This window comes from Scyliorhinus canicula, chromosome 21 (assembly GCF_902713615.1).
Source record: "Scyliorhinus canicula chromosome 21, sScyCan1.1, whole genome shotgun sequence".
Lineage (NCBI taxonomy): Eukaryota > Metazoa > Chordata > Chondrichthyes > Carcharhiniformes > Scyliorhinidae > Scyliorhinus > Scyliorhinus canicula.
Window position 1 is genome coordinate 11,701,130 of NC_052166.1, and position 27,720 is coordinate 11,728,849.

The window sequence follows — 27,720 nt, forward strand, 5'->3', positions numbered from 1 at the left end:
ACCCTAAAAATCTGGCTATCTCAGCCTTAAATACATTCAACGATGGAGCATCCACAACCTCCTGGGTAGAGGATTCCAAAGATTCGCACCCTTGTGGTGAAGGAATTTTCCCTCATTGTAACATGGTTAGGAAGGAAGCCCAAATGTTAGTAAAGGGATGATGTGGGACTTTGAGGGGGGCATTCAGGTGATGCGCCCATGTGTCTGATACCCTTGTTCTTCGTTGTGGCAGAGGTCACAGGTTTAAAGGCTGTTCCCTCACCAACTAGCTTATCAGGGACTGCATAGAAACCCTGAGGTTGAGGTAGGAGTGGGGCTCAAAGGGAAAGGTGGTGGGAATTGTGGAACCTGGTGTCACACAAACCTTGGGCACGGAAATCACTTGCAAGCATCGTATAGCCACAGAGAAGCCCAGGACTCCAGCAAACAGTGAGGGTTCCTCTACATGTTGTGGCGGATTGAGAATGTCTGGAGGCAGGGTCCCAAATAGCTGAGTATTCTGCAGCAACTGATTCATTTCCCAGAGTCTTTCCGCCATTCATAAAAATACAAGTCATGGGGAAGGTGATGGCTAACAACCAGATGCCCTCGGCACAACATCGAAGGCCGAAGGGCCTGTTCTGTGCTGTACTGTTCTATGTTCTATGCCCAGGTTAATGCTCTAGAGAGATAACCTAACCATCTCCCCATGACATTCAATGGCATTACCGCCATTGAATTCCCCTGCTATCAACATGCTTGGGGCTACCATTGACCAGAAACTGAACTGAACTAGCATATAAATACTTTGACTACAAGAGCAGGTCAAAGGCTGGGAATTCTGCTAAAAGTAACTCACCTCCTGACTCACCAAAGTCTGTACACCATCGTCAAGCCTCAAGCCAGGAGCATAATGGAATATTCTCCACTTGACTGGATGAGTACAGCGCCAACACTCAAGAAGCTTGACATCATCCACTTGATCGACATTCCATCCATGTTAAACATTCACTCACCCCACCACTGTTTAACAATGGCAGCCATGTGTACCATCTACAAGATGCACTGCGGGAACTCACCAAGGCTCTTTCGAGAATACCTTCCAAACCTCTACTTTTGCCAGCGAGGCCCACATACAGAGGCATAAGCAAAAAGAAAAATCACAGCTCATGGACAAGCAGGCACCACAAAGCCAACAATTAATCACAACTTATTTTCCTTAGAGATGCCTTATCTTTCCGAAACCCTACTATCCTCTCAATAGTAGCTTAGAACCTCACTCAAATGCCCGTTCCTCACTCACTGATGTTCATTCTCTTCTTTCTCTCATTGACTCAAATATTCAGCATATTGTGGGTGTGATCAAACTGGTGCTCTGGGTGTTGCAGTACCTCCCTAGCTTATCTGAACAATACACATTCAACATTCAAGGGCAGACTGGGACCCGGACCGTTTATTAACAACATTGCTCAATGCAGCAAGTTCATCTAGTCAGTCTGGGACCAACACAAACCAGGCAAACTGCAGTTAGATTAATTGGATTTAGACAAACGACAGTCAGAAAGATCAGGTATAAACTAATGGGAGTTGGGTAATTAAGTCTTTATTAACTGGAATAAAGTCAGAAAATGCAGGAAAAACTCAGCAGGTCTGGCAGGGTCTGTGGGGAGGGAATCGGAGTGAATATTTTGCTATCAAAACATTGTCATTGGGCACAGTTCTCCGGCCTCGTTACGCTCTCGCTCAACCGAAACGAGGCCGGTGAATAGCAGGAGACGCATGTGTGATGTTGCCTCCCGCAGTGTTCAGGCACAGTGTCCAGGCATCAAGGTTCGATTGGGATGTTAGGCAATGACTCCCACATGCTGCATGGCCCGCCCACCCACGGGAATCCACTTGGGTTGTGTGAAGAGCTCACTTAACTATGATTGCCAATTCCCTATTAGCAATAGCCTTCAGCCGCACGGCCAGAGGCCAGAGGCCTTGGTAATCGGTGGGGGATTATGGGTGGTCAGTGGGGCAGACAGGCAGGGACAAAGGTTGCCCACGATCCAGGGGTTAGCATGGTGATGTTGGGAATAGTTGCTCCCCCCAACCCCTCCTCAACCTCCCATGGTGGCCCACCCCCACCAAGCACTGGGGCAGCAAGCCCAGCACCCCCGGGCTCTTTGCCTGTGAATAAAGCTGGCTACTCCCCTCCTCAGCTCCTCATAGAAGCCCTTCCGCCAGGTTCACGTGTTTCGAAAGGGTTGCTAATTGGCGCCAGTGTGACGACTCGCTGGGGAGGCCGCTGAATTCGAGAGTCCGGTGATGTGGGGTGGCTCTTGTTAAGTGTATGGAAATGGGGCTTAAGTGTGATAACTGGTTCATCACCACGCTACGGCGAGATCCTTATTTTGCCTGTGGGAGCAGGCCAGTTGCATCGCAAACTGTTTGGCACCTGCCCTGGTTCCCCATGGTCCGCACCATCACGTTGACACCCTCGGTGAATCTCCTCAGTGACTGGGATATGCTCTGCAGCGCCTCAACAATGCCCACCTACTACTGGGACAAGCACTGCAGCCACTGAGTGTGGGACATGCCCTGCAGAACCTTATCGAGGTCAGCCTGGTACTGGGTGACGTCCGCCAGTGAGGCGGTGATTCTGACGAGACCCTCAGCCACGGCCGTCACCAACAGGGTGCTGCCTTGGACACCTTCACTAATGGTGCCTACATAATGCACCATGCTCCCAAAGCAGTCACCACCCTAGCAGTGTTGGCCTCAGTGCCACACGTTGCCGGTGACATCTCCTGCACCCATTGCCTCTGGGATTCCTCCTAGCGGCTATGGACCTGCTGGGGTGTCATTGACATTTCCCTCCCAACCGCTCTCTAACGTCTCCATCTGCTCCAGGTCACCTTGTTCCACAGGCTCAGCATCATGCTAGGACCCAACTGGGTCCTGAGATCCAGCAGACCTCCGGCTGCTGACTTACCCGTGACTTCCTGCCTCCACCTGATGTACATCAGCTGCAGTGTGGTGCACACCAGGTTGCGCCCCAGAATCCTGACCACTAACATTTCCCACCGAGGTATGTGTCTCTGCGCTGGTGGAGGGTGGGGATGACAGCTGGGCTGTGACTATTACGGAGTCTTCCTCAGAGCTCTCCTCCAAGGTGGTATCCTGGGTGGCTGGTGAGGGTGTCACCTGGGGTGGGCCGGCGCTGTTGGCTGCAGCACCTGCAGGAGAATGGACATGCGGACAGTGGGAGTGTTGCTTAGGTCAGTAAGGCAATAACTCACATTTGGCAGGTCCTTTGGGTGAGACCCAGTGGTTCTTCACCTCTGCGGCATCCGCCAGCCTTCACGTTGGTGACTGCCCTGTCCTCGGCCACACTGGTCACCTCCAGGGCACACTCCTCGAAGGTGGTGAGGATTCTTATGTCTGGCGCGCCACCAACAGTGGCCTCTCACGGCGATTGTGGGAGAACTTTCCCTGAGGAGACACACGTGTGATCACAGTGGTGGGGAGGGGGCGAAGGAGGGATTCGGGTGGGACTGAAGGGGGAAGGGGTGGAAGAAGGGTTGGGGTATTGAAGGGGAGGGGGGTAGTCGCTCCTGTGGGGTGGAAAGGTCTCGGGGGGGGGGGGGGGGGGGGGGGTTGGTGTTGCTGTCTATTCACTCCTGCTGCCCGGTTTAGGTTATCGAACTTCTTTCTGTACTGGAGGCCAGTCCTTCTGGTCACGCTCCCTGAGCTCACTGCTGCCGCCATCCCGTCCCAGGCACTACTGGCTACCCTATGGCTAACCCTTCTGGAACCTCAGGAGAATAGAGCATTCCTCCTGGCCTCCATTGCGTCTAGCACCCTCCCCAGGTCAGCGCCCCCGAATCTTGGAGCTGATCTCCTCGGTGCCGTTGTTGCGAGCTGCCTGGGGTTGGCTGAGCAAGTGGTGCTTTACGTGCTGCTCGACCTGGTTAGCGGGGGGGGCGAGCACGGTGGCAGCAAATCAGCTGGTGAGCCTTTATTTGCAGTGAGATGCCCGTGAGGCCTTCTTAAGTCGACGAATTAACGTTGAATAGCGTTGCCAGCCTCGCTAGGCCAAGCGGCAGGTAGCTTGTGGCAATTCCTGCTCGCTACAGCACTTATATCGGCTTCTCTTTCCAAAGGTGAACAGGCCTGCTGAGATTTTCCAGCATTTGCAGTTTTTATTTCAAATTTCCAGCATTCGCAGCATTGTATTACAGGAATTTGAGAATATGACAAACTACAGAGATTCATTAAGGGAAATGGGCTTAACTGCAGTTAAATTAACTGGAGTTAGGCAAATCTTTGTTATTTGCCTTTCCTCATCCTTTTCTATTTAGTCCATGTTATTTCGTCCTGGATTTCTGACAGATGGCCTCTATCTCTCTCCCCTGGATTCCTACACCCAGCTTCCCTCCCTCTCCCTCCCTGGGTTTCTGCACCCGGCCTCCCTCCCTCTCCCTCCCTGGATTCCTGCACCTGGCCTCTGTCCCTCTCTCTCTCTCTGGATTCCTACACCTGGTCTATCTCCCTGGATTTCTACACCCGGCCTCTCCCTCTCGCTCCCTGGATTTCTACATCTGGCCTCTCTCTCGCTCCCTGGATTCCTCCACCAGGCCTCTCTCTCTCTCTCTCTCTCTCTCTCTTTTTCGCCCCCTGGATTTCTACACCCAGCCTCTCTCCTTCGCCCTCCCTGGATTCTTACACCAGGCCTCTCGCCCTGGATTCCTACACCAGGTCTCTCGCCCTGGATTCTTACATCAGTCCGCTCGCCCTGGATTCTTACACCAGGCCTCTCACCCTGGATTCTTAGACAGGCCGCCCGCCCTGGATTTCTACACCCAGCCTCTCTCTCACCCTCGATTTCTACACACGGCCTCTATCTCGATCCCTGGATTCCTACACCAGACCTCTCTCTCTCTCCCTCTCTGGATTTCTACACCCGGCCGCTCTCTCTCTCTCTCCCTGGATTTCTACACCTGGTCTCTCTCTCTCTCTTTGTCCCTGGATTCCCACAAGAGGCCTCTCACCCTGGATTCTTACAGCAGGCCTCTCTCCCTGGATTTCTACACCCAGCCTCTCTCTCTCTCTCTCTCTCTCTCCCCCTGGATTCCTACACCAGACCTCTCTCTCCCTGGATTTCTCCACCAGGCTTCTCTCTCTCTCTCTGTCCCTGGATTCTTACACTTGGCCTCTCTCCCTCAATTCCTACACCAGGCCTCTCTCCCTGGATTCCTACACTAGGCCTTTCGCCTTGGATTCCTACACCAGACCTCTCTCTCTCTCCCTGGTTTCCTACACCAGACCTCTCTCTCTCCCTGGATTTCTCCACCTGGCCTCTCTCTCTCTCTCTGTCCCTGGATTCTCACACCAGGCCTCTCGCCCTGGATTCCTACACCAGGCCTCTCGCCCTGGATTCTTACACCAGGCCTCTCGCCCTGGATTCCTACACCAGGCCTCTCTCCCTGGATTCCTACACCAGGCCTCTCTCCCTAGATTTCTACACCAGGCCTCTCGCCCTGGATTCTTACACCAGGCCTCTCGCCCTGGATTCTTACACCAGGCCTCGCTCCCTGGATTCCTGCATCAGGCCTCTCGCCCTGGATTCTTACACCAGGCCTCGCTCCCTGGATTCCTGCATCAGGCCTCTCGCCCTGGATTCTTACACCAGGCCTCGCTCCCTGGATTCCTGCATCAGACCTCTCTCTCTCTCCCTGAATTTCTACACCTGGCCTCTCTCTCTCTCTGTTCCTGGATTCCCACACCAGGCCTATCACCCTGGATTCTTACACCAGGCCTCTCGCCCTGGATTCCTACACGTCCTATCTCCCTGAATTCCTGTACCCTTCTTCTCTCTATCACTCCCTGGATTCTTACATCAGGCCTCTCTCCCTTGATTCCTACACCAGACCTCTCGCCCTGGATTCCTGTACCCAGCCTCTCTCTCTCCCCTTGGTTTCCTACACCCGGTCTCTCTCTCTCTGCCTGGATTCCTGCATCCGGTTTCTTTCTCTTTCTCTCCACGGCTTCCTATACCCGGCCTCTCCCCCTCTCTCTCTCTGGATTCCTGCACCGGGTTTCTTTCTATCTCACTCTCTTTGGGTTCTTGCACCAGACCTCACTCCCTGGATTCCTGTACCCAGCCTCTCTCTCTCTCTCCCCTTGGATTCCTACACCCGGCCTCTCTCTCTCTGCCTGGATGCCTGCACCCGGTTTCTTTCTATCTCACTCTCTTTGGGTTCCAAAACCGGGCCTCTCTCTCTCTCCCTCTCACACACAGTGAATTCCTACACCGGCCTCTCTCTCTCTTTGGATTCCTACATCCTGCCGCTCACTCTCACCCCTTGGATTCCTGCAGCCAGCCTCTTTCAAGTGGGTTTTTGAGCAAAGAGATTGTTCCAAATATAAAAGCAAATTACTGCAGATGCTGGAATCTGAAACAAAAATACAAAATACTGGACAATCTCAGCAGGACTAACAGCATCTGTGGAGAGAAAAGGGAGTTACCATTTCGAGCTTTGATGACTCATTGCCGAAGCTAGGGGGAGTGGAAGTGGGGTCAGATTTATACTGCAGGCAGGGAGGGGGCTATATCGGGCTGGAATGGGGGGGGCAGCGATATGTGGACATTGACAAAGATGTCGAGGACTGAAGACAAAAGGAATGTATGAGGTTAAGAAAGGTTCCAAATATACTGTTTTCTTTTGCAGAGGAAAGGAAAATGGGAATCTTTATGCACAGCTGTCCATTTCTGTTGCGAGTCCCTCATATCTTCATTCAGAAAGCAGGTCCTTCGCTGGCCATCTATGCTCAGCGCTGCCCCGTGATTTCCCGCAGTCTGGTAACCAGTGGCATCAACTTGCAGTGGGTGAAGAAGAAAGGTCCATCTGGTAAGTTGGGTGCAAAGGACCATCTGGCTACTGTACTGGGTGTATATAATATGGTGATCTATTTCTTGCCAATTCTTAATCTAATTGATTTCTGCAGATTGATTAAACCACAAACACTCCCAGGACAGGTACAGAATGGGGTTAGATACAAAGCTCTCTCTACATTGTCCCCATCAAACACTCCCAGGACTGGTACAGCATGGGGTTAGATACAGAGCAAAGCTCCCAACACACGGCTCCCATTAAACACTCTGAGGAAGATACAGCACGGGATTAGATACAGACTACAAACTGATTTTTAAACTTTTTTTCCCAGGACTCACTTTTGCCAACTGGCCGACATCTGCGACCCATGCCAGCTGACCTTTGCGACACCTTTAATGCAAAAGGGGAACCAGCCTGGTCCTCATGATCTCACTCCAATCAGGTTCACATGAGGAGGGCAATAACAGATGCAGACTTCAGCCAGTTCCTTTGTGCTGACATCAGTTTTGTGATAATGGAAAATCCAACCTCGCATATGTAGGCCATAGTGAAGTGCAAAGCAACAAAATACTTGTTTACTCAGCACTGGATAATCTTTGGAGATGCTACTCCAGAATGCTGACAGCCTTATAGATATTTGGCATGTTTTAATGTGCTGTCACAAGTCGTACGGCAGTTTAGTCTTTTCATTTGGAGTCAGCTGTAAGTTAATAACAGAATCTGGCGTCTCAACCTCTAAATGAAGCTTTCACCGAACACTTCTCTTTCAAAATCCGTAACTTCTCCTCTCATTTGTCAGAACTTCCCTGCATAAAACACACATGGGCTTTGCATCCTTATTTGCATTGACAAACCCATACTTCAATAAATGATCTTTATACTGCTTTGTTCCCGGTTAGGCTTCTTATTCCTCGGCTGTTCACCAGAAGCCCGGGAGCTCTGGACACAGCTAACACTAGCACTGCTCTGTCCTGTCGTGGGCTCTCCTGAACAGCTCTCTCAGTTGTGACTCAGCAGATTCAGATGCGAGATCCTGGACAGTCGGTACACGGCCTATGCGTGTCTATGGCCGTCTCTTACTTGAAAGAAAACAATCCATCTTCACAGTTCTCTTGCCTCGCTTGTTAGCAGCTGGAAAATAGATGAAGCTCTCTTCTATGATTTAGCGCCAAAAGCATGTACATTTGGGTCTTGATATCAAATGCATGTGCAGGACGTGTGACCTGCTAACTGCTGCTGCTTATGATCAGAAGACTGCACGCCATTTTTCGGTTCGAACAGGAAACCATTAAACGTTGGCAATTGGCCCAGCAACATCCGGCACACCCATACATATCTTCACAGCTTCCAGAGTTATATCAGCCTTCTTGAAAGTGAACCCTCGAGTGAAGCGACGGGTCCTGATGGGGTGCCTGGTCGTGCATTCAGGTCCTGGCAGATGTGTACGCGGACCTTTTACCTCTCCCTACTCCGTTTCGAGCTTCTCACCTGCTTCAAGAAGACCAGTGTCAAAAAAGAACCAGGCAACGTGCTTCAATGACTATCATCCGGTGGCCTTGACATCGATCATTATGAAATGCTTCGAGAGGTTGGTCATGATGCACATCAACTCCAGACTCCCAGAATGCCTAGATCCATTGCAATTCGCAAACCGCCACAACCGGTCCACAGCAGACGGCAACTCCCTGGCCCTACACTCATTCCTGGAGCATCTCAACAACAAGGACTCCTACGTCAGACTACATTCATTGACTACAGTTTAGCCTTCAACACTATAATCCCAGCCAAGCTCATATCAAAGCTCGAAAACCTAGGGCTTGGCTCCTCACTCTGCAATTGCACACTTTCTGACCCATAGACCACAATCAGTCATAATAAACAACACCTCCTCCACGATAGTCCTCAATACCGGGGTCCTGCAAGGCTGCATACTTAGTCCCCTACCACACTCCCAATATACACTGGACTGTGTGGCAACATTTGGCTCCAACTCCATCTACAAGTTTGCTGAGGAGACGACTGTAGTGGATCTGATCTTGAACAATGATACTGCAGAATACAGGAGGTAGTTAGACAACATAGTGGAGCAGTGTAATGACAATAATCTCTCCCTCAATATCAGAAAAATTAAAGAGCTGGTCATTGACTTCAGGAAGCAAAGTATTGTACACACACCTGTCTGCATCAATGGTGCCGAGGTGGAGATGAAATGAGCAGATTTGATCTCTTCACACATCTTATCCACTGAGTAGTACAGTACTACACTCCTGTATTCTTCACCCGATGCCTGTGTCTATTTAGTTCCATAGTATATTTATATTTGCCCTATGTTCTTTTTTTCATGTATGGAATGATCTGTCTGGGTTGTACGCAAAGCAACACTTTTCACTATACCTTGGTACATGTGACAATAAACAAATCCAAATCCAGCGCTTCTGTTGCGATCGGAACTAGTCCAGTGGGAATGCCATGATCGATCACTCCAAGATTCACCCGACACCCACCCACTACTCAACTGCAGGTCACACTTGAAAACTTTGAAAACTACACTGTCTTCATCAAGGACTCCAAGGACTGGTACAGCATGGGGTTAGATACGGAGTAATATCCCTTTTTCATTGTGCAATTCACCACTTTTTATTGTGGAGTACAACAAAGAATTCTCATTTTGCACTAACTGTAGGTAGCTTCTATTACCTTTTCACAGCGCTACAACTTAAAAGTTGTGCTGCGTGAACCAGCAATGATTGTGTTCAATATTGTGTTCTGTAAAATCAGACAATGCTGATAAACTCTGTGCTCTAAAGCTGCGATGAAATATGAAGTAAGAGTCTTGCCCTGTCCCTGTTCAACATGCATACAGTCCCTGGCTGTCCATTTGTGTTTGTCTTTCAGGTCCAGCTGCCTTGATCTCAGCATGGCTTTCCCCGATTACAGCAATGGTTCAACCTTTCAGCCAGGCTGCTGCACCCATTACTGCGAACTTTAATGCCGACTGCCCTTTTGTGGAATCTGAGATGAAAAAGGGTATCAGCACAGTCATTCTCAAAGCAAGTTTGTCGGTGCAAGAGGATGTGGCATATATGAGTCCTCAGCAAGGTGAGAGTGGCGGTGGTAGCCGATGAAAGTGGGAATCAGAGGGTTCAAAATTAATTATTGCACTCGTGCAACTTCACGGTGCCCTAAAGCACTTCACAGTTGATGAATGTTCTGAAAATATAATATATTTCAGTGAGGTGGGGGGAGGAAAGAGTGGCAGCTGATTTACGCACAGCAAGACTTCATAAATATGATCATGATTAGATATTCAGATTTATTTGCCAGGGCGAGTTACCCGAGTCCTCTTCAAATTATTCCATGTGAAGCACTATCAATTACGACGAAGTCCCCTCCTCAATCTCCTCCCCCAGCTCCTCTTCCCTCTTCCCCTTCAGTTCCTCCACCGAGGCCTCGTCTACCTCCTGCATTACCCGATATATGTCCGAGATCCTCCCTCCTCCGACCCACACCCCCGAGAGCACCCTATCCCGCACCTCACGTGGGGGCAGCAAGGGGAACCCCTCCACCTGCTGCCTGGCAAACGCCCTCACCTGGATGTACCTAAACATGTTCCCCGAGGGAGCCCAAACTTCCCCTCTAACTCCCCCAAGCTCGCGAACCTCCCCTCCACAAACAGGTTCCTCAACCGCCTAACCCCTGCCCTGTGCCAGCCCAGAAATCCGGCATCAATGCTCCCTGGGACGAACCGATGGTTCCCCCATATCGGGGCCTCCATCAAGCCCCCCATTTCTCCCCTGTGCCGTCTCCATTGCCCCCAAATTTTGAGGGTAGCCGCCACCACCGGGCTCGTGGTATACCTCGTTGGAGGGAGCGTCAACGGCGCCGTTACTAGCGCTTCCAGGCTCGTGCCCACACAAGACGCCGCCTCCATCCTCTTCCACGCTGCCCCCTCCTCGTCCATTACCCACTTACGCACCATCGCTGCATTGGCCGCCCAGTAGTACCCACAGAGGTTGGGCAACGCCAGCCCCCCCCCCATCCCTGCCTCGTTCCAGGAACACTCTTCGAACCCTTGGAGTCCCATGCGCTCACACAAAACCCATGATATTGCTGTTGACCCTCCTGAAAAAGGCCTTTGGGATAAAGATGGGGAGGCACTGGAACAAGAACAAAAACCTCGGGAGCACCGTCATCTTAACGGACTGCATCCTCCCCGCCAGTGACAGCGGTAACATATCCCAGCTCTTAAACTCCTCCTCCACCTGCTCCACCAACCTTGTGAGGTTGAGCTTGTGCAGGGCCCCCCAACTCCCAGCCACCTGGGCCCCTAGGTACCTGAAGCTCTTCCCTACCTGCTTCAGTGGGAGCCTACCAATCCCCTCCTCTTGATCCCCCGGATGCACCACAAACACCTCGCTCTTGTCCAGGTTCAGCTTATACCCCGAGAAACCCCCAAATTCCCCAAGGATCCTCATCACCTCCGGCATCCCCCCCACCGGGTCCGCCACATACAGCAGCAGGTCGTCCGCGTACAGTGACACTCAATGCTCCTCCCCACCACGCATCATGCCCCTCCAGTTCCCTGACTCCCTCAATGCCATGGCCAGGGGCTCAATTGCCAACGCGAAGAGCAAGGGGGACAGGGGGCACCCCTGTCTCGTCCCCCGATGCAGCCAAAAGTACTCCGACCTCCTCCTATTCGTGGCTACACTTGCCATCGGGGCCTCGTAGAGCAGCCTCACCCACCGAATAAACCCCTCCCCAAACCCAACCTCTCCAACACCTCCCACAAGTACTCCCACTCCACCCTATCGAAGGCCTTCTCCGCGTCCAACGCCACCACTATCTCCGCCTCCCCTTCCACCGCCGGCATCATAATGACATTGAGGAGTCTTCGCACATTTGTGTTCAGCTGCTTTTCCTTCACAAACCCCGTCTGGTCCTCATGTATGACCCCCGGCACACAATCCTCTATTCTAGTGGCCAGGATCTTTGCCAGCAGCTTGGCATCGGCGTTCAGCAACGAAATCGGCCTATATGATCCACACTGCAGAGGGTCCTTGTCCCGCTTCAGGATCAAGGAAATCAGAGCCCGCGACATAATTGGGGGCAAAGCCCCCCCCCTCCCATGCCTCGTTAAAGGTCCGAACCAACAGGGGACCCAACAGGTCCAAATACTTTTTATAAAATTCCGCCGGAAACCCGTCCGGCACCGGCGCCTTCCCCGACTGCATGCTCCCTATCCCTTTGACAACCTCCTCCAACTCAATCGGTGCCCCTAGTCCCTCCACCCGCTCCTCTTCCACCCTCGGGAAACGCAACCTGTCCAGGAAGCGCCCCATTCCCCCCTCCTCCACCGGGGGCCAGAGCGGTACAGTTCCCCATAAAAGTCCCTGAAGACCCCATTGACCTCTACCCCCCTCCGCACCACCTTCCCAGCGCTATCCCTCACTCCCCCAATCTCCCTGGCCGCGTCTCGCTTCCGGAGCTGGTGCGCCAGCATCCTGCTCGCCTTCTCCCCATGTTCATACACGGCCCCCTGTGCTTTCCTCCACTGGGCTTCCGCCTTTCTGGTCGTCAGTAGGTCAAATCTGGCCTGTAGGCTACGCCTCTCCCCCAGCAATCCCTCCTCCGGGGCCTCCGCATATCTCCTATCCACCTGCACCATCTCCCCTATCAGTCTTTCCCTTTCCCTCTGCTCCCCCCTCTCCCTATGGGCTCGGATGGAGATCAATTCCCCCCTCATCACCGCCGTCAATGCCTCCCAGACCGTCCCCACCCGAACCTCCCCATTATCATTGGCCTCGAGGTATCTCAATACACCCCCGGACCCACCCGGCCACCTCGTCCTCTGCCAGCAGCCCCACCTCCATGCGCCAGAGCGGACGTTGGTCCCTCTCTTCCCCCAGCCCGAGGTCCATCCAGTGCGGGGCATGGTCCGAAATGGCAATGGCGGAGTATTCCACTTCCTCCACCCTCGGCACCAGCCCCCTGCTCAGGACAAAAAAGTCAATCCTCGAGTAGGCCTTATGTACATGCGAGAAAAATGGGTATTCCCTGGCCCTTGGCCTCTCAAACCTCCAAGGGTCCACCCCCCCATCTGGTCCATAAATCCCCTCAGCACCTTAGCCGCCGCCGACCTCCTACCCGTCCGGAACTTGGATCGATCCAATGGGGATCCAGCACAGTGTTAAAGTCTCCCCCCATGATCAGGCCCCCCACCTCCAGGTCCGGAATGCGGCCCAGCATACGCCGCATGAACCCCGCATCGTCCCAATTTGGGGCATAAACATTCACCAACACTACCCGCTCCCCCTGCAGCTTGCCACTCACCATCACGTACCTCCCGCCACTGTCAGCCACCACCTTCAACGCCTCAAACGACACCTTCTTCCCCACCAGGATCGCCACCCCTTTACTCTTCTCGTCCAGCACTGAGTGGAATACCTGGCCCACCCACCCCTTTCTCAGCCGGACCTGGTCCACCACTCTCAGGTGTGTCTCCTGGAGCATGGCCACATCCGCCTTCAGTCCCTTCAGGTGCGCAACTACTCGGGCCTTTTTGACCGGCCCATTCAGCCCCCTCACATTCCAGGTTATCAGCCGGATCCGAGGGCTCCCTGCCCCCTTCCCCTGCCGATTAGCCATACCCCATCCCTTGCCCACCCCCGGCCAGCGTCCCACGCTCTGCCAGTGTCCCACAGCGGCACCTCCCCCCCTCCAGCACTCCCTGCGTCCTCCAGCTCCTTCCTGACCGTTTCAGCAGCAACCCGGTAACCCTCCCCCCCTCCCCAGGCTAGGACCCCTCCTAGCCGCGCCCCTCCCCCACAGCACTCCCGTGAGCCAGCTATCTTGTGCTGACCCCGGCGGCTCCCGCCCTACTTTCGGCTCCTCCCAACGTGGGACTGCCCCTCCCCCATAGTGCCCATCAACCAGTCCACCCTCCCCCGCTCCTGCGCGGGAAAAGAAAACCCCGCCCCTCCCTCTCCCAGGGCTGGGACCCTGCAGAAAGCCCGCGCTTTCGCCCTGCCGGGCCCCGCCTCCTCCAGGGCCACTCCCATTGTCAGTCCCCCCCACCAGCTCCCCAAACACCCCGTTTACCCCTCAGTCCAAACCCGTCCACCCAACTCCTGCTAGAAAACCCATAAAGAAAACACCCGTACGGCATCACCCCACCCACCCTACGGCCACCCCACATCATACCCTAAACCCCGCAGATACACATACAGTATAAATAAATACAGTATTCCACAGCATCCCCCATCCGGGGGACCCTCAGTTTGTGTCCAGTTTCTCGGCTTGCACGAAGGCCCACGCCTCCTCCGGGGACTCAAAATAGTGGTGCCGATCCTGGTAGGTGACCCACAGACACGCCGGCTGCAGCATTCCAAACTTTACCTTCCGTCTGTGGAGCACCGCCTTCGTCCGGTTAAACCCGGCCCTCCGCCTCGCCACCTCTGCACTCCAGTCCTGGAAGATCCGCACCTCCGTGTTCTCCCATTTGCTGCTCCGCTCCTTCTTGGCCCACCGGAGCACACACTCACGATCCACAAACCGGTGGAACCTTACCAACACCGCCCGCAGCGGCTCGTTCGGCTTGGGCCTCTTAGCCAGAATTCTGTGGGCCTCCTCCAACTCCAGGGGCCCCTGGAAGGACCCAGCCCCCATCAGCGTGTTCAGCATCATCACCACATAGGCCGCTAGGTCCGACCCCTCCAGCCCCTCCGTGAGGCCCAGGATCCGTAAATTCTTCCTCCTCGACTGGTTGTCCAACTCCTCGAACCGCTCCTGCCATCTTTTATGGAGCGCCTCGTGTACCTCCACCTTCCCCACCACGGCCACGACCTCGTCCTCCCTCTCGGCGGCTTGCTGCTGCAGCTCCCGGATCGCAGCCCCCTGGGCTGTCTGGGTCTCCATCAGTTCCCTGTTGGTTACCTTGATGGACTCCACTTTCAGCTCCTGGAAGAGGCTCAGCAGAGTCGTCTGGACCCACTTCTTCAGTTCTTCAAAACTTTCGCCGGCCGCCATTTCGTCCTGCGGGTCCCGATTTTTTTCAGAAGTTTTTCCTTCCGATTCTCTCCCTGCTCCGCTCCTGGTCTGCACCATGGGACCTCTGGGGAAACTCCTGGCCTCTACCCCCGTCGGGATTTGCCTCTTAAGCTCCGTTGGGGGCCTTTAAAAAAGCCCCGAAGTCCGTTTTTTTTCGGGAGCCTCCGAACGTGCGGCTCAGCTGGTCATTGCCGCTACTGGAAGTGGTTCTTTACAATTTTTACAGGTGCACCATAGAAAGCATCCTATCTGGCTGCATCACAGCTTAGTACGGCAAATGCTCGGCCCAAGAACGGAAAAAACTACAGAGAGTCCTGGACACAACTCAGTCCATCACACAAACCCGGCTCCCATCCATTGGATGGGTCTGCACCACCCACAGCCTTGGGAAAGTGGGCAGCGTAATCAAAGACCCCCTCCCACCCAGGTTATTCCCTCTTCCATCGGACAAAAGATACAAAAGTCTGAAAACATGCACTAACAGATTCAAAAACAAACATGTTGGACTTTAACCTGGTGTTGTAAGACTTCTTACTGTCCACACTGGGTTGACCTGCAGGTTAGTATGGATAGAAAGCAGCGCCCACAATGGAGGTAGATGTAGGGCGATTGGCAGACGAAGCGGTGTGCGAGAGGCTGAGGAATTGCATGTTGAACTACCTGCAGGTGAATGATACGGGGGAGGTCTCAGCAGCGGTAGTCTGGGAAGCGCTGAAGGCAGTGGTGAGAGGAGAGCTTATTTTGATCCGTACTCACAGGGACAGGATGGATTGGGCAGAGACGGACCGACTGGTAAAAGAGATTCTACAAGTTGACAGGAGGTATGCAGAGACTCCAGAGGCAGGACTTTTAAGGGAACATCGGAGGCGACAGGCAGAATTTGGCTTGTTAACCACAGGGAGGCAGTGGATAGATAGATAGAGAAATACAGCACAGAACAGGCCCTTCGGCCCACAATGTTGCGCCGAACTTTTGTCCTAGCTTAATCATAGAATTTTGGACAATTTTTCATGGCCAATCCACCCAACCTGCACATCTTTGGACTGTGGAAGGAAACCGGAGTACCCGGAGGAAACCCACGCACACACGGGGAGGATGTGCAGACTCCACACAGACAGCGACCCAAGTCGAAATCGAACTTGGAACCCTGGAGCTGTGAAGCAATTGTGCTATCCACAATGCTACCGTGCTGCCCTTAAGAAGTTAACCTACACTCCATTATTCTACCCTAATCCATGTACCTATCCAATAGCCGCTTGAAGGTCCCTAACTTTTCCGACTCAACTACTTCCACAGGCAGTGCATTCCATGCCCCCACTACTCTGGGTAAAGAACCTACCTCTGACATCCCCTCTATATCTTCCACCATTTATCTTAAATTTATGTCCCCTTGTAATGGTGTGTTCCACCCGGGGAAAAAGTCTCTGACTGTCTACTCTATCTATTCCCCTAATCATCTTATAAACCTCTATCAAGTCGCCCCTCATCCTTCTCTGTTCTAATGAGAAAAGGCCTAGCACCCTCAACCTTTCCTCGTATGACCTACTCTCCATTCCAGGCAACATCCTGGTAAATCTCCTTTGCACCTTTTCCAAAGCTTCCACATCCTTCCTAAAATGAGGTGACCAGAACTGCACACAGTACTCCAAATGTGGCCTGACCAAGGTTTTGTACAGCTGCATCATCACCTCACGGCTCTTAAATTCAATCCCTCTGCTAATGAACGCTAGCACACCATCGGCCTTCTTCACAGCTCTATCCACTTGAGTGGCAACTTTCAAAGATCTATGAACATAGACCCCAAGATCTCTCTGCTCCTCCACATTGCCAAGAACCCTACCATTAACCCTGGATTCCGCATTCATATTTGTCCTTCCAAAATGGACAACCTCACACTTGTCAGGGTTAAACTCCATCTGCCACTTCTCAGCCCAGCTCTGCATTCTATCTATGTCTCTTTGAAGCCGACAACAGCCCTCCTCACTACCCACAACTCCACCAATCTTCGTATCATCTGCAAATTTACTGACCCACACTTCAACTCCCTCATCCAAGTCGTTAATGAAAATCACAAACAGCAGAGGACCCAGAACTGATCCCTGCGGTACACCACTGATAACTGGGCTCCAGGCTGAATATTTGCCATCCACCACCACTCTCTGTCTTCTATCGGTTAGCCAGTTTGTTATCCAACTGGCCAAATTTCCCACTATCCCATGCCTCCTTACTTTCTGCATAAGCCTACCATGGGGAACCTTATCAAATGCCTTACTAAAATCCATGTACACTACATCCACTGCTTTACCTTCATCCACATGCTTGGTCACCTCCTCAAAGAAGTCAATAAGACTTGTAAAGCAAGACCTACCCCTTACAAATCCGTGCTGACTATCCTAATCAAGCAGTGTCTTTCCAGATGCTCAGAAATCCTATCCCTCAGTACCCTTTCCATTACTTTGCCTACCACCGAAGTAAGACTAACTGGCCTGTAATTCCCAGGGTTATCCCTATTCCCTTTTTTGAACAGGGGCACGACATTCGCCACTCTCCAATCCTCTGGTACCACCCCTGTTGACAGCGAGGACGAAAAGATCATTGCCAACGGCTCTGCAATTTCATTTCTTGCTTCCCATAGAATCCTTGGATATATCCCGTCATGCCCGGGGGACTTGTCTATCCTCAAGTTTTTCAAAACGCGCAACACATCTTCCTTCCTGACAAGTATCTCCTCAAGCTTATCAGTCGGCTTCACGCTGTCCTCTCCAACAATATGGCCCCTCTCGTTTGTAAATACTGAAGAAAAATACTTGTTCAAGACCTCTCCTATCTCTTCAGACTCAATACACAATCTCTCGCTACTGTCCTTAATCGGACCTACCCTCGCTCTAGTCATTCTCATATTTCTCACATATGTGTAAAAGGCCTTGGGGTTTTCCTTGATCCTACCCGCCAAAGATTTTTCATGCCCTCTCTTAGCTCTCCTAATCCCTTTCTTCAGTTCCCTTCTGGCTATCTTGTATCCCTCCAGCGCCCTGTCTGAACCTTGTTTCTTCAGCCTTACATAAGTCTCCTTCTTCCTCTTAACAAGACATTCAACCTCTCTTGTCAACCATGGTTCCCTCACTCGACCATCTCTTCCCTGCCTGACAGGGACATACATATCAAAGACACGCAGTACCTGTTCCTTGAACAAGTTCCACATTTCACTTGTGTCCTTCCCTGACAGCCTATGTTCCCAACTTCTGCACTTCAATTCTTGTCTGACAGCATTGTATTTACCCTTCCCCCAATTATAAACCTTGCCCTGTTGCACGCACCTATCCCTCTCCATAACTAAAGTGAAAGTCACAGAATTGTGGTCACTACCTCTAAAATGCTCCCCCACTAACAAATCTATCACCTGCCCTGGTTCATTACCAAGTACTAAATCCAATATGGCCTCCCCTCTGGTCGGACAATCTACATACTGTGTTAGAAAAGCTTCCTGGACACACTGCACAAACACCACCCCATCCAAACTATTTGATCTAAAGAGTTTCCACTCAATGTTTGGGAAGTTGAAGTCACCCATGACTACTACTCTGTGACTTCTGCACCTTTCCAAAATCTGTTTCCCAATCTGTTCCTCCACATCTCTGCTGCTATTGGGGGGCCTATAGAAAACTCCCAACAAGGTGACTGCTCCTTTCCTATTTCTAACTTCAACCCATATTACCTCAGTAGGCAGATCCCCCTCGAACTGCCTTTCTGCGGCGGTTATACTATCTCTAATTAACAATGCCACCCCCCCCCCCCCCACCTCTTTTACCATCCTCCCTAATCTTGTTGAAACATCTATAACCAGGGACCTCCAACAACCATTTCTTCTATCCAAGTTTCCGTGATGGCCACCACATCGTAGTCCCAAGTACCGATCCATGCCTTATGTTCACCCACCTTATTCCTGATGCTTCTTGCATTAAAGTGTACACACTTCAATCCATCTCCTTGCCTGCAAGTACTCTCCTTTGTCATTGTTACCTTCCCCACTGCATCACTACGTGCTTTGGCGTCCTGACTATCGTCTTCCTTAGTTGCTGGACTACAGATCCGGTTCCCATTCCCCTGCCAAATTAGTTTAAACCCTCCCGAAGAGTACTAGAAAACCTCCCCCCCCCAGGATATTGGTGCCCCTCTGGTTCAGATGCAACCCGTACTGCTTGTACAGGTCCCACCTTCCCCAGAATGCGCTCCAATTATCCAAATACCTGAAGCCCTCCCTCCTACACCATTCCTGCAGCCACGTGTTCAACTGCACTCTCTCCCTATTCCTAGCCTCGCTATCACGTGGCACCGGCAACAAACCAGAGATGACAACTCTGTCTGTCCTGGCCTTTAACTTCCAGCCTAACTCCCTAAACTTGTTTATTACCTCCACACCCTTTTTCCTACCTACATCGTTGGTACCAATGTGCACCACGACTTCTGGCTGCTCACCCTCCCCCTTCAGGATCCTGAAGACACGATCCGAGACATCTCAGAAAGATGAGGGGGGCGATATATGAGCACGGTGAGAAGGCCTGCAGGATGCTTGCACAGCAGCTCAGAAAGAGGGAGGCAGATAGAGAAACAGGGAAAGTTATTGACGGGGATGGGCCTTACTCGGCACGGGTGAGTAAAGCCTTCTGGGACTTTTACAGCAGGTTGTATAAGTCGGAAGCCCCTGCAAGACCGGAGGGGATGAGGCACTTCCTGGAGGGGCTGACGTTCCCGAAGGTGGGCGGGGAGCTGGTAGAAGGGTTGAGGGCCCCCGATCGGGTGGGAAGAGATAGTGGAGGGTTTGAAGGCCATGCAATCGTGTAAGGACCAGATGGGTACCCAGTTGAGTTCCATAAAAAGTTCTCCGGGATGTTGGGACCGGTGCTGTTGAAGGTATTTAATGAGGCTAGGGAAAGAGGGGTTCTCCCCCACGCGGTGGAACAGGCCACGATTTAGCTTATCCTGAAACGGGACAAGGCCCCGGAGTTATGTGGGTTTTACAGGCCGATTTCCCTTTTGAACGTAGACACCAAACTGTTGGCCAAAATGTTATCCCCCAGGATTGACGACTGTACACCGGACGTTATTGTGGAGGATCAGATGGGGTTCGTTCAGGGCAGGCAGCTGGTGGCCAATGTAAGGCGGCTGTTAAATGTGATTATGACGCCCCCCGGAGAGTAGGGAGGTGGAGATAGTGGTCGCGATGGATGTGGGGAAAGCTTTTGACCGGGTTGAGTGGGGTTATTTATGGGAGATGGTGGAGCGGTTTGGATTTGGGAGGGGCTTTATTGACTGGGCTAGGTTGCTGTATCAGGCTCCTATGGCAAGTGTGCGGACGAAAAGGACACCTTCAGACTATTTTAGACTGCACCGGGGGGCCAAGACAGGGATGCCACCTCTCCCCACTGCTGTTTGCGCTGGCAATAGAGCCGCTGGCAATTGCTCGGAGGGCCTCGAGTGGCTGGTCCGGGAGGGGTGGAGCACAGAGTCTCGCTGTATGCTGATGACCTGCTTTTGTACTTTTCAGATCCAATGGAGGGGCTGGAAGTAATTATGGGAATTCGGCTGGTTTTCAGGGTACAAGCTTAATATGGGGAAGAGCGAAATGTTTGTGGTCCAGGGGAGGGGTCAGGAGAGGCGACTGGGGGAACTGTCATTCAGAGTGGTAGGGGACAGTTTCAGGTACCTAAATATCCAAGTGGCGAGGGACTGGGACAGGCTACATAAATTAAACTTGGCCCGGTTGGTGGATCAGCAGAAGGAGGATTTCCAGAGATGGGATGCGCTCCCGTTGTCTCTGGCGGGCAGAGTTCAAACGGTAAAAATTACCGTTGTCCCGAGATTCCTATTTGTTTTCCAATGTCTCCCCATCTCAATAAAGTTATTGCGGGCTTTGTGTGTGTGTGTGTGTGTGTGTGTGTGTGGGGGGGGGGGGGCACGTCACCGCGAGTGAAGAGGGCAATGCTCGAGTGGAGTCAGGTGGATAGTGGGCTGGTGCTGCCGAATTTCAGCAATTATTACTGGGCAGCTAATATAGCCATGGTTAGGAGGTGGTTGAGTAGGGTCAACGCGACCGCAACATGTGCCAGGCTCAGCCTGATCCAATTTAAGATAGTTCACTGGGCTCACTTGACAGTGGCCCCAGATTCTTTGGGGTGGAGGACAGGTGTGCAAAATGTGTGGGGGGCCAGCGAACCATGTCCACATGTTCTGGGCATGTCCAAAGCTGAGGGGATTTTGGCAGGGGTTTGCCGATGTCATGTAGTAGCTGCAGGGTAGCATGGTGGTTAGCATAAATGCTTCACAGCTCCAGGGTCCCAGGTTCGATTCCCGGCTGGTTCACTGTCTGTGTGGAGTCTGCACGTCCTCCCCCTGTGTGCGTGGGTTTCCTCCGGGTGCTCCGGTTTCCTCCCACAGTCCAAAGATGTGCGGGTTAGGTGGATTGGCCATGCTAAATTGCCCGTAGTGTCCTAATAAAAGTAAGGTTAAGGGGGGGGGGTTGTTGGGTTACGGGTATAGGGTGGATACGTGGGTTTGAGTAGGGTGATCATGGCTCGGCACAACATTGAGGGCCTAAGGGCCTGTTCTGTGCTGTACTGTTCTATGTTCTATGTCCAAGGTATTAAATACAAGGGTGGCATTGAATGTAGAAGTGGCGATTTTTGGGGTGCCGCAGGATCCGGGAATCCAGGAGAAAGAGGCAGATGTTCTGGCCTTTGCTTCCCTGCTAGCCCGGAGGCGGATATTACTAGCATGGAGGGACTCGAAGCTCCCGAAATCGGAGATCTGGCTCTCAGACATGGCTGGCTTCCTCTGCCTGGAGAAAATTAAGTTCGCCATGGGAGGGTCATTGTTAGGGTTCGCCCGGAGGCGGCAACCATTCATCAACTTTTTAGCAGAGAATTAATCGTCAGCAGAAGGGGGGGGGGGGGGGGGGGGGTAAGGCTGGCGTACATTAGGGGGTTAAGTAATGGTGGGACCTGTGAGAGAGGGAGGCGGTATATGCACTATGTTAATGTTTTTTTTAATGTACATTGTTTATCTTGTTGCTGTAACAATGCCAAAGAAATACCTCAATAAAAGGTTCATTAAAAAAAAAGAAACTCAAATGGACCAGCAACATTAATAGCGATTTGCGCAGAACAAGAAGCAATTAACCGCAATGTGCTCATGATCAGATTATCTGTTTTAGTGATACAGGTTCAATATAAATTAGCTAGAATTACCAGATCGAAATCAATTGTTTGTCAACTTCTGGCATCTTTTCCACCAATCTGAGATGTTGGATGTAGGCTTTGATTTAATGTCTCATCTGAAAGACAGTTCCGCACTCGCTCAGTACTACATTGTCAAAGAACAAACAAAGAAAATGACAGCACAGGAACAGGCCCTACAGCCCTCAAAACCTGCGTCGACCATGATGCCTGTCTGATCTAAAACCCCCTACCCTTCCAGGGACCATATCCCTTTATTCTCATCCTATTTTTTTATTTGTAAAGACACCGTTTAGAACAAAGAGCAAAGAACAATACAGCACAGGAAGAGGCCCTTCGGCCCTCCAAGCCTGTACCGGTCATGATACCGACCTTTGGCAGCACGGTGGCTCAGTGGGTTAGCCCTGTTGCCTCACGGCGCTGCGGTCCCAGGTTCGATCCCGGCTCTGGGTCACTGTCCGTGTGGAGTTTGCACATTCTCCCCGTGTTTGCGTGGGTTTCGCCCCCACAACCCAAAGATGTGCAGGGTAGGTGGATTGGCCACTCTAAATTGCCCCTTAATTGGAAAAAATGAATTTTTTTTTTTTAAATGAGACCGACCTTTGCCAAAACCCTTAATACTGCCTTGTGCCGTGTGCCTCTATAATCCATCCTATCCATGCGTTTGTCAAGATGCCTTTTGAATGCCGTTAATGTATCCTTCCACAACCTCCCCTGGCAACGCATTCCAGGCACTCACCACCCTCTGCGTAAAAAAATCTGCCTCGCACATCTCCTCTAAACTTTGCCCCACGGGTGGCCTAGTGGTTAGCACAACCGCCTCACGGCGCTGAGGTCCCAGGTTCGATCCCGGCTCTGGGTCACTGTCCGTGTGGAGTTTGCACGTTCTCCCCGTGTCTGCGTGGGTTTCGCCCCCACAACCCAAAAATGTGCAAAGTAGGTGGATTGGCCACGCTAAATTGCCCCTTAATTGGAAAAAAATAATTGGCTAATCTAAATTTATAAAAAAAAAAAAACTTTGCCCCACGGACCTTAAACCTATGCCCCCTGGTGACTGACCCCTCCACCCTGGGAAAGTGTGTCTGCCCATCCACTCTATCCATGCCCCTCATAATCTTATAGACCTATCATCAGGTTACCCCTCAACCTTTGCTAATGAAATCAGTTCGACTCTATTCAGCCTCTCCACATAGCTAACACCCTCCAGACCAGGCAACATCCTGGTAAACCTCCTCTGCACCCTTTCCAAAGCCTCCACATAGTGTGGCTACCAGAGCTGTGCGCAATATTCCAAGTGCGGCCTTACCAAGATTCTATACAACTGTAGTATGACTTGCCAGTTTTTATACTCGATGCCCCGTCCAATGAAGGCAAGCATTCCGTATGCTTTCTTGATTACCTTGTCCACTTGTGTTGCCACCTTCAAAGATCTGTGGACCTGCACTCCCGGATCTCTCTGACTTTCTATATTCCTTAGAGTTTTACCATTTATGGTATATTTCTCCACTTTGTTAGACCTACCAAAATACATTAACTCACATTTGTCTCCATAATGGATTAAACTCCATTTGCCATTTCTCTGTCCAAGTCTCCAACCTATGTCTACTGCTAACTATTGCTGAGAGGGATCAGTTAGCTCAGCTGGCTGGGCAGTTGATTCATGATGCAGAGTGCCACCAACAGCACTGGTTCAATTCCTGTACCAGTTGAGGTTATTCATGAAGGCCTTCTCAAACTCGCTCCTGGTGAGCCTCAGTTTAAAGCACCACCAGTCAGTACTCAAAGGGGAGAACAGCCTCTGGATCTCTGGGACTGTTGCGACATTTGCACTGAGAAGTGTTGCCGTAGATTATAGGTTCTTGTCTCTTGGAGTGGGCTTGAACCTGCAACCTGCTAATTCAAAGATACTAACAACAGAGCAACAATTGAGGAAATGAGAAGATAAAACCATCTGAGAGTGTAAGAATGCTGGAATGAATACAGGCGGATGTGAGTATGCAGAGCTAGTGGTTTAGTTGAGATGAAATGATTTATTGTTGTCAGCTATTATATTATGTAATTTAACTGTTATTTTCGCAGAGTCTGCCGAGTACCCAGCCATTTCTGGCTGGTCGTCTGGTCTGGTTCAGATGTTCCAAGATAGTCTGTCTTCAGTTGGCAATGACAAGTTGACTGTTACCCACCTCCTCCAAGACAATATGACCAAGGGTATGTGTTGGGCTTGTGAATTTTATCGGTTAGATCACACTCAAATTACATTGTTATGAACACGTTAGGAGTGAAACAACTCTCTTATTCTCCCATTCCAGGTCTGACTGTAACATGATTTTTCTTTTGTGAATTTGGAGCTGATGTGCTTTGCCAATGCTTCATCATCCCACTAATTGCATGTTCAGTTTGTAAAGATTAAGTTAGTTTGTAAAGTCAGGCAAGTTAAACAAAGATCTGGACAGGTTTACCAAGAGTTTTGTGTGTTTATTTCAGGGGTGGGATTCTCCGAGCCTCCGTGCCGAAATTGCGATTGGCGCGGGGCGGAGAATGGGCATCAGACCCGAAATCTGGCGCAACACCGTTCCGCAATTCCCGCGCACAGTCTACACAGGTCGGGGGCCATTGACAGAAGCCCCTACAATGATTCTCCAAATGTGACTGGCCGAGTTCCCAATGGCGTGGGTTTCTCATGGTTCCACCCATCGTGAACGCAGCTGGCCGGCTTCAGACTCCATCCGCGTCCGGCTTGGTAGGGGGAGGGGGGATCCTTCACCGGGGGAGGGGGGGCCTCGCAGACAGCCAGGCTATCGATTGAGGGCCACCGATCCGCCACTAATCTGCAGATTTTTGTCTCTGCTCAGCTTGCCTATCTTTTGGTGGGTCTATCTTTTTGGTGCCGGTCTGAGGAGATCCCCGACCGGAAGTGCAGGGACCCATATTGGCAGCCGGAGCTGCGAGACTACTCCGGGGCCCTGCTAGCCCCTCCAGATAGTAGAATCACTCTGGACTTTGTTCAGGAACATCCAGAGTGATTCGCCCACGTTTTGACACTGGAGTGGGTACCATTATTGGAGAATCCCACCCCAGATTTCCCATATCCAGTATTTTGGTTGCAAGGTTAGTTTGATTATGGATCCCAGGTTATACTGTTGGGCATTTAATGGCTTGTTAACTTAGCTGTTTGATTTCTTCATTGTAGTTACTGTAGTTGGTTTGTTTAGTTAGCTGCTTTAGGAGTTTAGTTAGCTGGCTGGATAGTATGATTGATTGGCCAATTCAGTTTACCTTATTGCTTAATTTGGATGCCCGCCACTAGTTTGCTTGGTTAGGTCGGTTGATTGCTAATTAATTTTCCTCACTCTTTGGTTGATTATCTTTTAACAAGTGCTTCGAATTTCTTGTTGGCAGAGCTTCCCATTTTTGATTACGATGAATTCTTCACCCAGAAGATTGAGGAAAAGAAGAATGACCATACTTATCGTGTGTTTAAAACTGTGAACAGAAAAGCAGAGGAGTACCCATTAGCGGAGTACTACGAGCCATTGGCCGAAAAGAAGAATGTATCAGTTTGGTGTAGTAATGATTACCTGGGGATGGGCAGTCACCCCCGTGTCCTGAAAGCCATCATGTAAGTAGATCCATTGGCGTCTTCATACATTTGCACATGCACAGTTCTGCACAGACCCAGGACTGCAAAGAGGGGAATATGGTGAGCCTGTGCTGTAGTGGGTAGCCCACACACCCCCAGCAGGCTATTTCAGAAAGTGCTGGCTATATTGAAAATGGCAAACTCTGCAGACAATTCGTCTTTGGGTTGAAGTTACCATCAGATCAACCACAATCTTATTGAATGGTGGAGCAGGCTTGAGGGTCCGAGTAGTCTCCTCCTGCTCCTAATTCATGTGAATAAGGAAGGTTCAGCCAGAATTGGCTGCCTGGTGTTAGGGAGGGAAATGAGCTGGGACGGTTTGTCTCTGCTCAGCTAGCTTAAAAATAAGCATGAATACAGGAAAGAGTAACATTGGGATTTATTTTTATATAACATGTATATAACTGAACTGACACAATGGCATCCTGTGTGACAGTGGCAAAGGGAAGCTCTGCCAACAAGAAATGCGAAGCGCTTGTTAAAAGATAATCAACCAAACAGTGAGTTACAAGTTAGCCAAATTATCAAAAACAAGTATACCGCTTTGGATACTGTTGGGGGGGACGACTTACCAGGGGTAAGCAATGGGGCACAGGTCTCTGGCACAGAGTCTGCCCCTGTTGCTCAGAAGGGGAGAAGAGGAACAGAGCACTTGTCACTGGGGACTCCATAGTTAGAGGAACAGACAGGAGGTTCTGTGGGAACGAAAAAGACTCACGGCTGGTATATTGCCTCACAGGTGCCAGGGGTCGTGATGTCTCTGATCGTGTTTTTGGGATCCTTAAGGGGGAGGGGGAGCAGCCCCAAGTCGTGGCCCACATAGTTACCAACGACATAGGTAGGAAGAGATATGGGGATTTGAGACAGAAATTCAGGGAGCTAGGGTGGAAGCTGAGAGCTAGAACAAACAGAGTTTTTATCTCTGGGTTGTTACCCATGCCACGTGCTAACGAAGTGAGAAATAAGGAGAGAGAGGTGTTGAACACGTGGCTACAGGGATGGTGCAGGAGGGAGGGTTTTGGTTTCCTGGATAATTGGGGCTCATTCTGGGGTAGGTGGGACCTCTACAAACAGGATGGTCTTCACCTGCACCGGAGAGGTACTAATATCCGGGGGGGGGGGGGGGGGGAAAGAGATATGCTAGTGCTCTTCGGGGGGATTTAAACTAATTCAGCAGGGGGATGGGAACCTAAATTGCAGTCCCAGTGTACAGGATGTTGAGAGCAGCGAGGTCAGGGATAGGGTTAAAAGTTCGAAAGAGGGCACCGGCAAGCAAGATGCTGGTTTGAAGTGTGTCTACTTCAACGCCAGTAGCATCCGGAATAAGGTGGGTGAGCTTGCAGCATGGGTTGGTACCTGGGATCTCGATGTTGTGGCGATTTCGGAGACATGGGTAGAGCAGGGACAGGAATGGTTGTTGCAGGTTCCAGGATTTAGATGTTTCTGTAAGAACAGAGAAGATGGTAAAAGAGGGGGGGGTGTGGCATTGTTAATCAAGGAAAGTATTACGGCGGCAGAAAGGACTTTTGAGGACCCGTCTACTGAGGTAGTATGGGCCGAGGTTAGGAACAGGAGAGGAGAGGTCACCCTGTTGGGAGTTGTCTATAGACCTCCGAATAGTTCCAGAGATGTAGAGGAAAGGATTGCAAACATGATTCTCGACAGGAGCGAGAGTAACAGGGTAGTTGTTATGGGGGACTTTAACTTTCCAAATATTGACTGGAAATACTATAGTTCGAGTACTATAGATGGGTCAGTTTTTGTGCAGTGTGTGCAGGAGGGTTTTCTGACAGTATGTAGACAGGCCAACAAGGGGCGATGCCACGTTGGATTTGGTACTGGGTAATGAACCCGGCCAGGTGTTAGATTTAGATGTAGGTGAGCACTTTGGTGATAGTGATCACAATTCGGTTATGTTTACTTTAGCGATGGGTAGGGA

At 51.2% G+C, this 27,720-nt stretch overlaps 1 protein-coding gene across 4 annotated transcripts in view; it reads left to right on the forward strand.

The window, feature by feature from the left end:
- Window positions 1-27,720, forward strand: part of LOC119955465 (5-aminolevulinate synthase, erythroid-specific, mitochondrial-like) — a 71,074-nt gene that overhangs the window by 2,608 nt on the left and 40,746 nt on the right. For all 4 annotated transcript variants that reach the window (XM_038781664.1, XM_038781666.1, XM_038781668.1 and 1 more), the window contains 4 exons: window positions 6,696-6,875; window positions 9,756-9,959; window positions 24,221-24,349; window positions 25,541-25,760. In XM_038781664.1, the coding sequence (XP_038637592.1) occupies window positions 6,707-6,875; window positions 9,756-9,959; window positions 24,221-24,349; window positions 25,541-25,760 (722 nt within the window). In that variant the 5' untranslated portion in view covers window positions 6,696-6,706. The remainder of the gene's footprint in view (window positions 1-6,695; window positions 6,876-9,755; window positions 9,960-24,220; window positions 24,350-25,540; window positions 25,761-27,720) is intronic.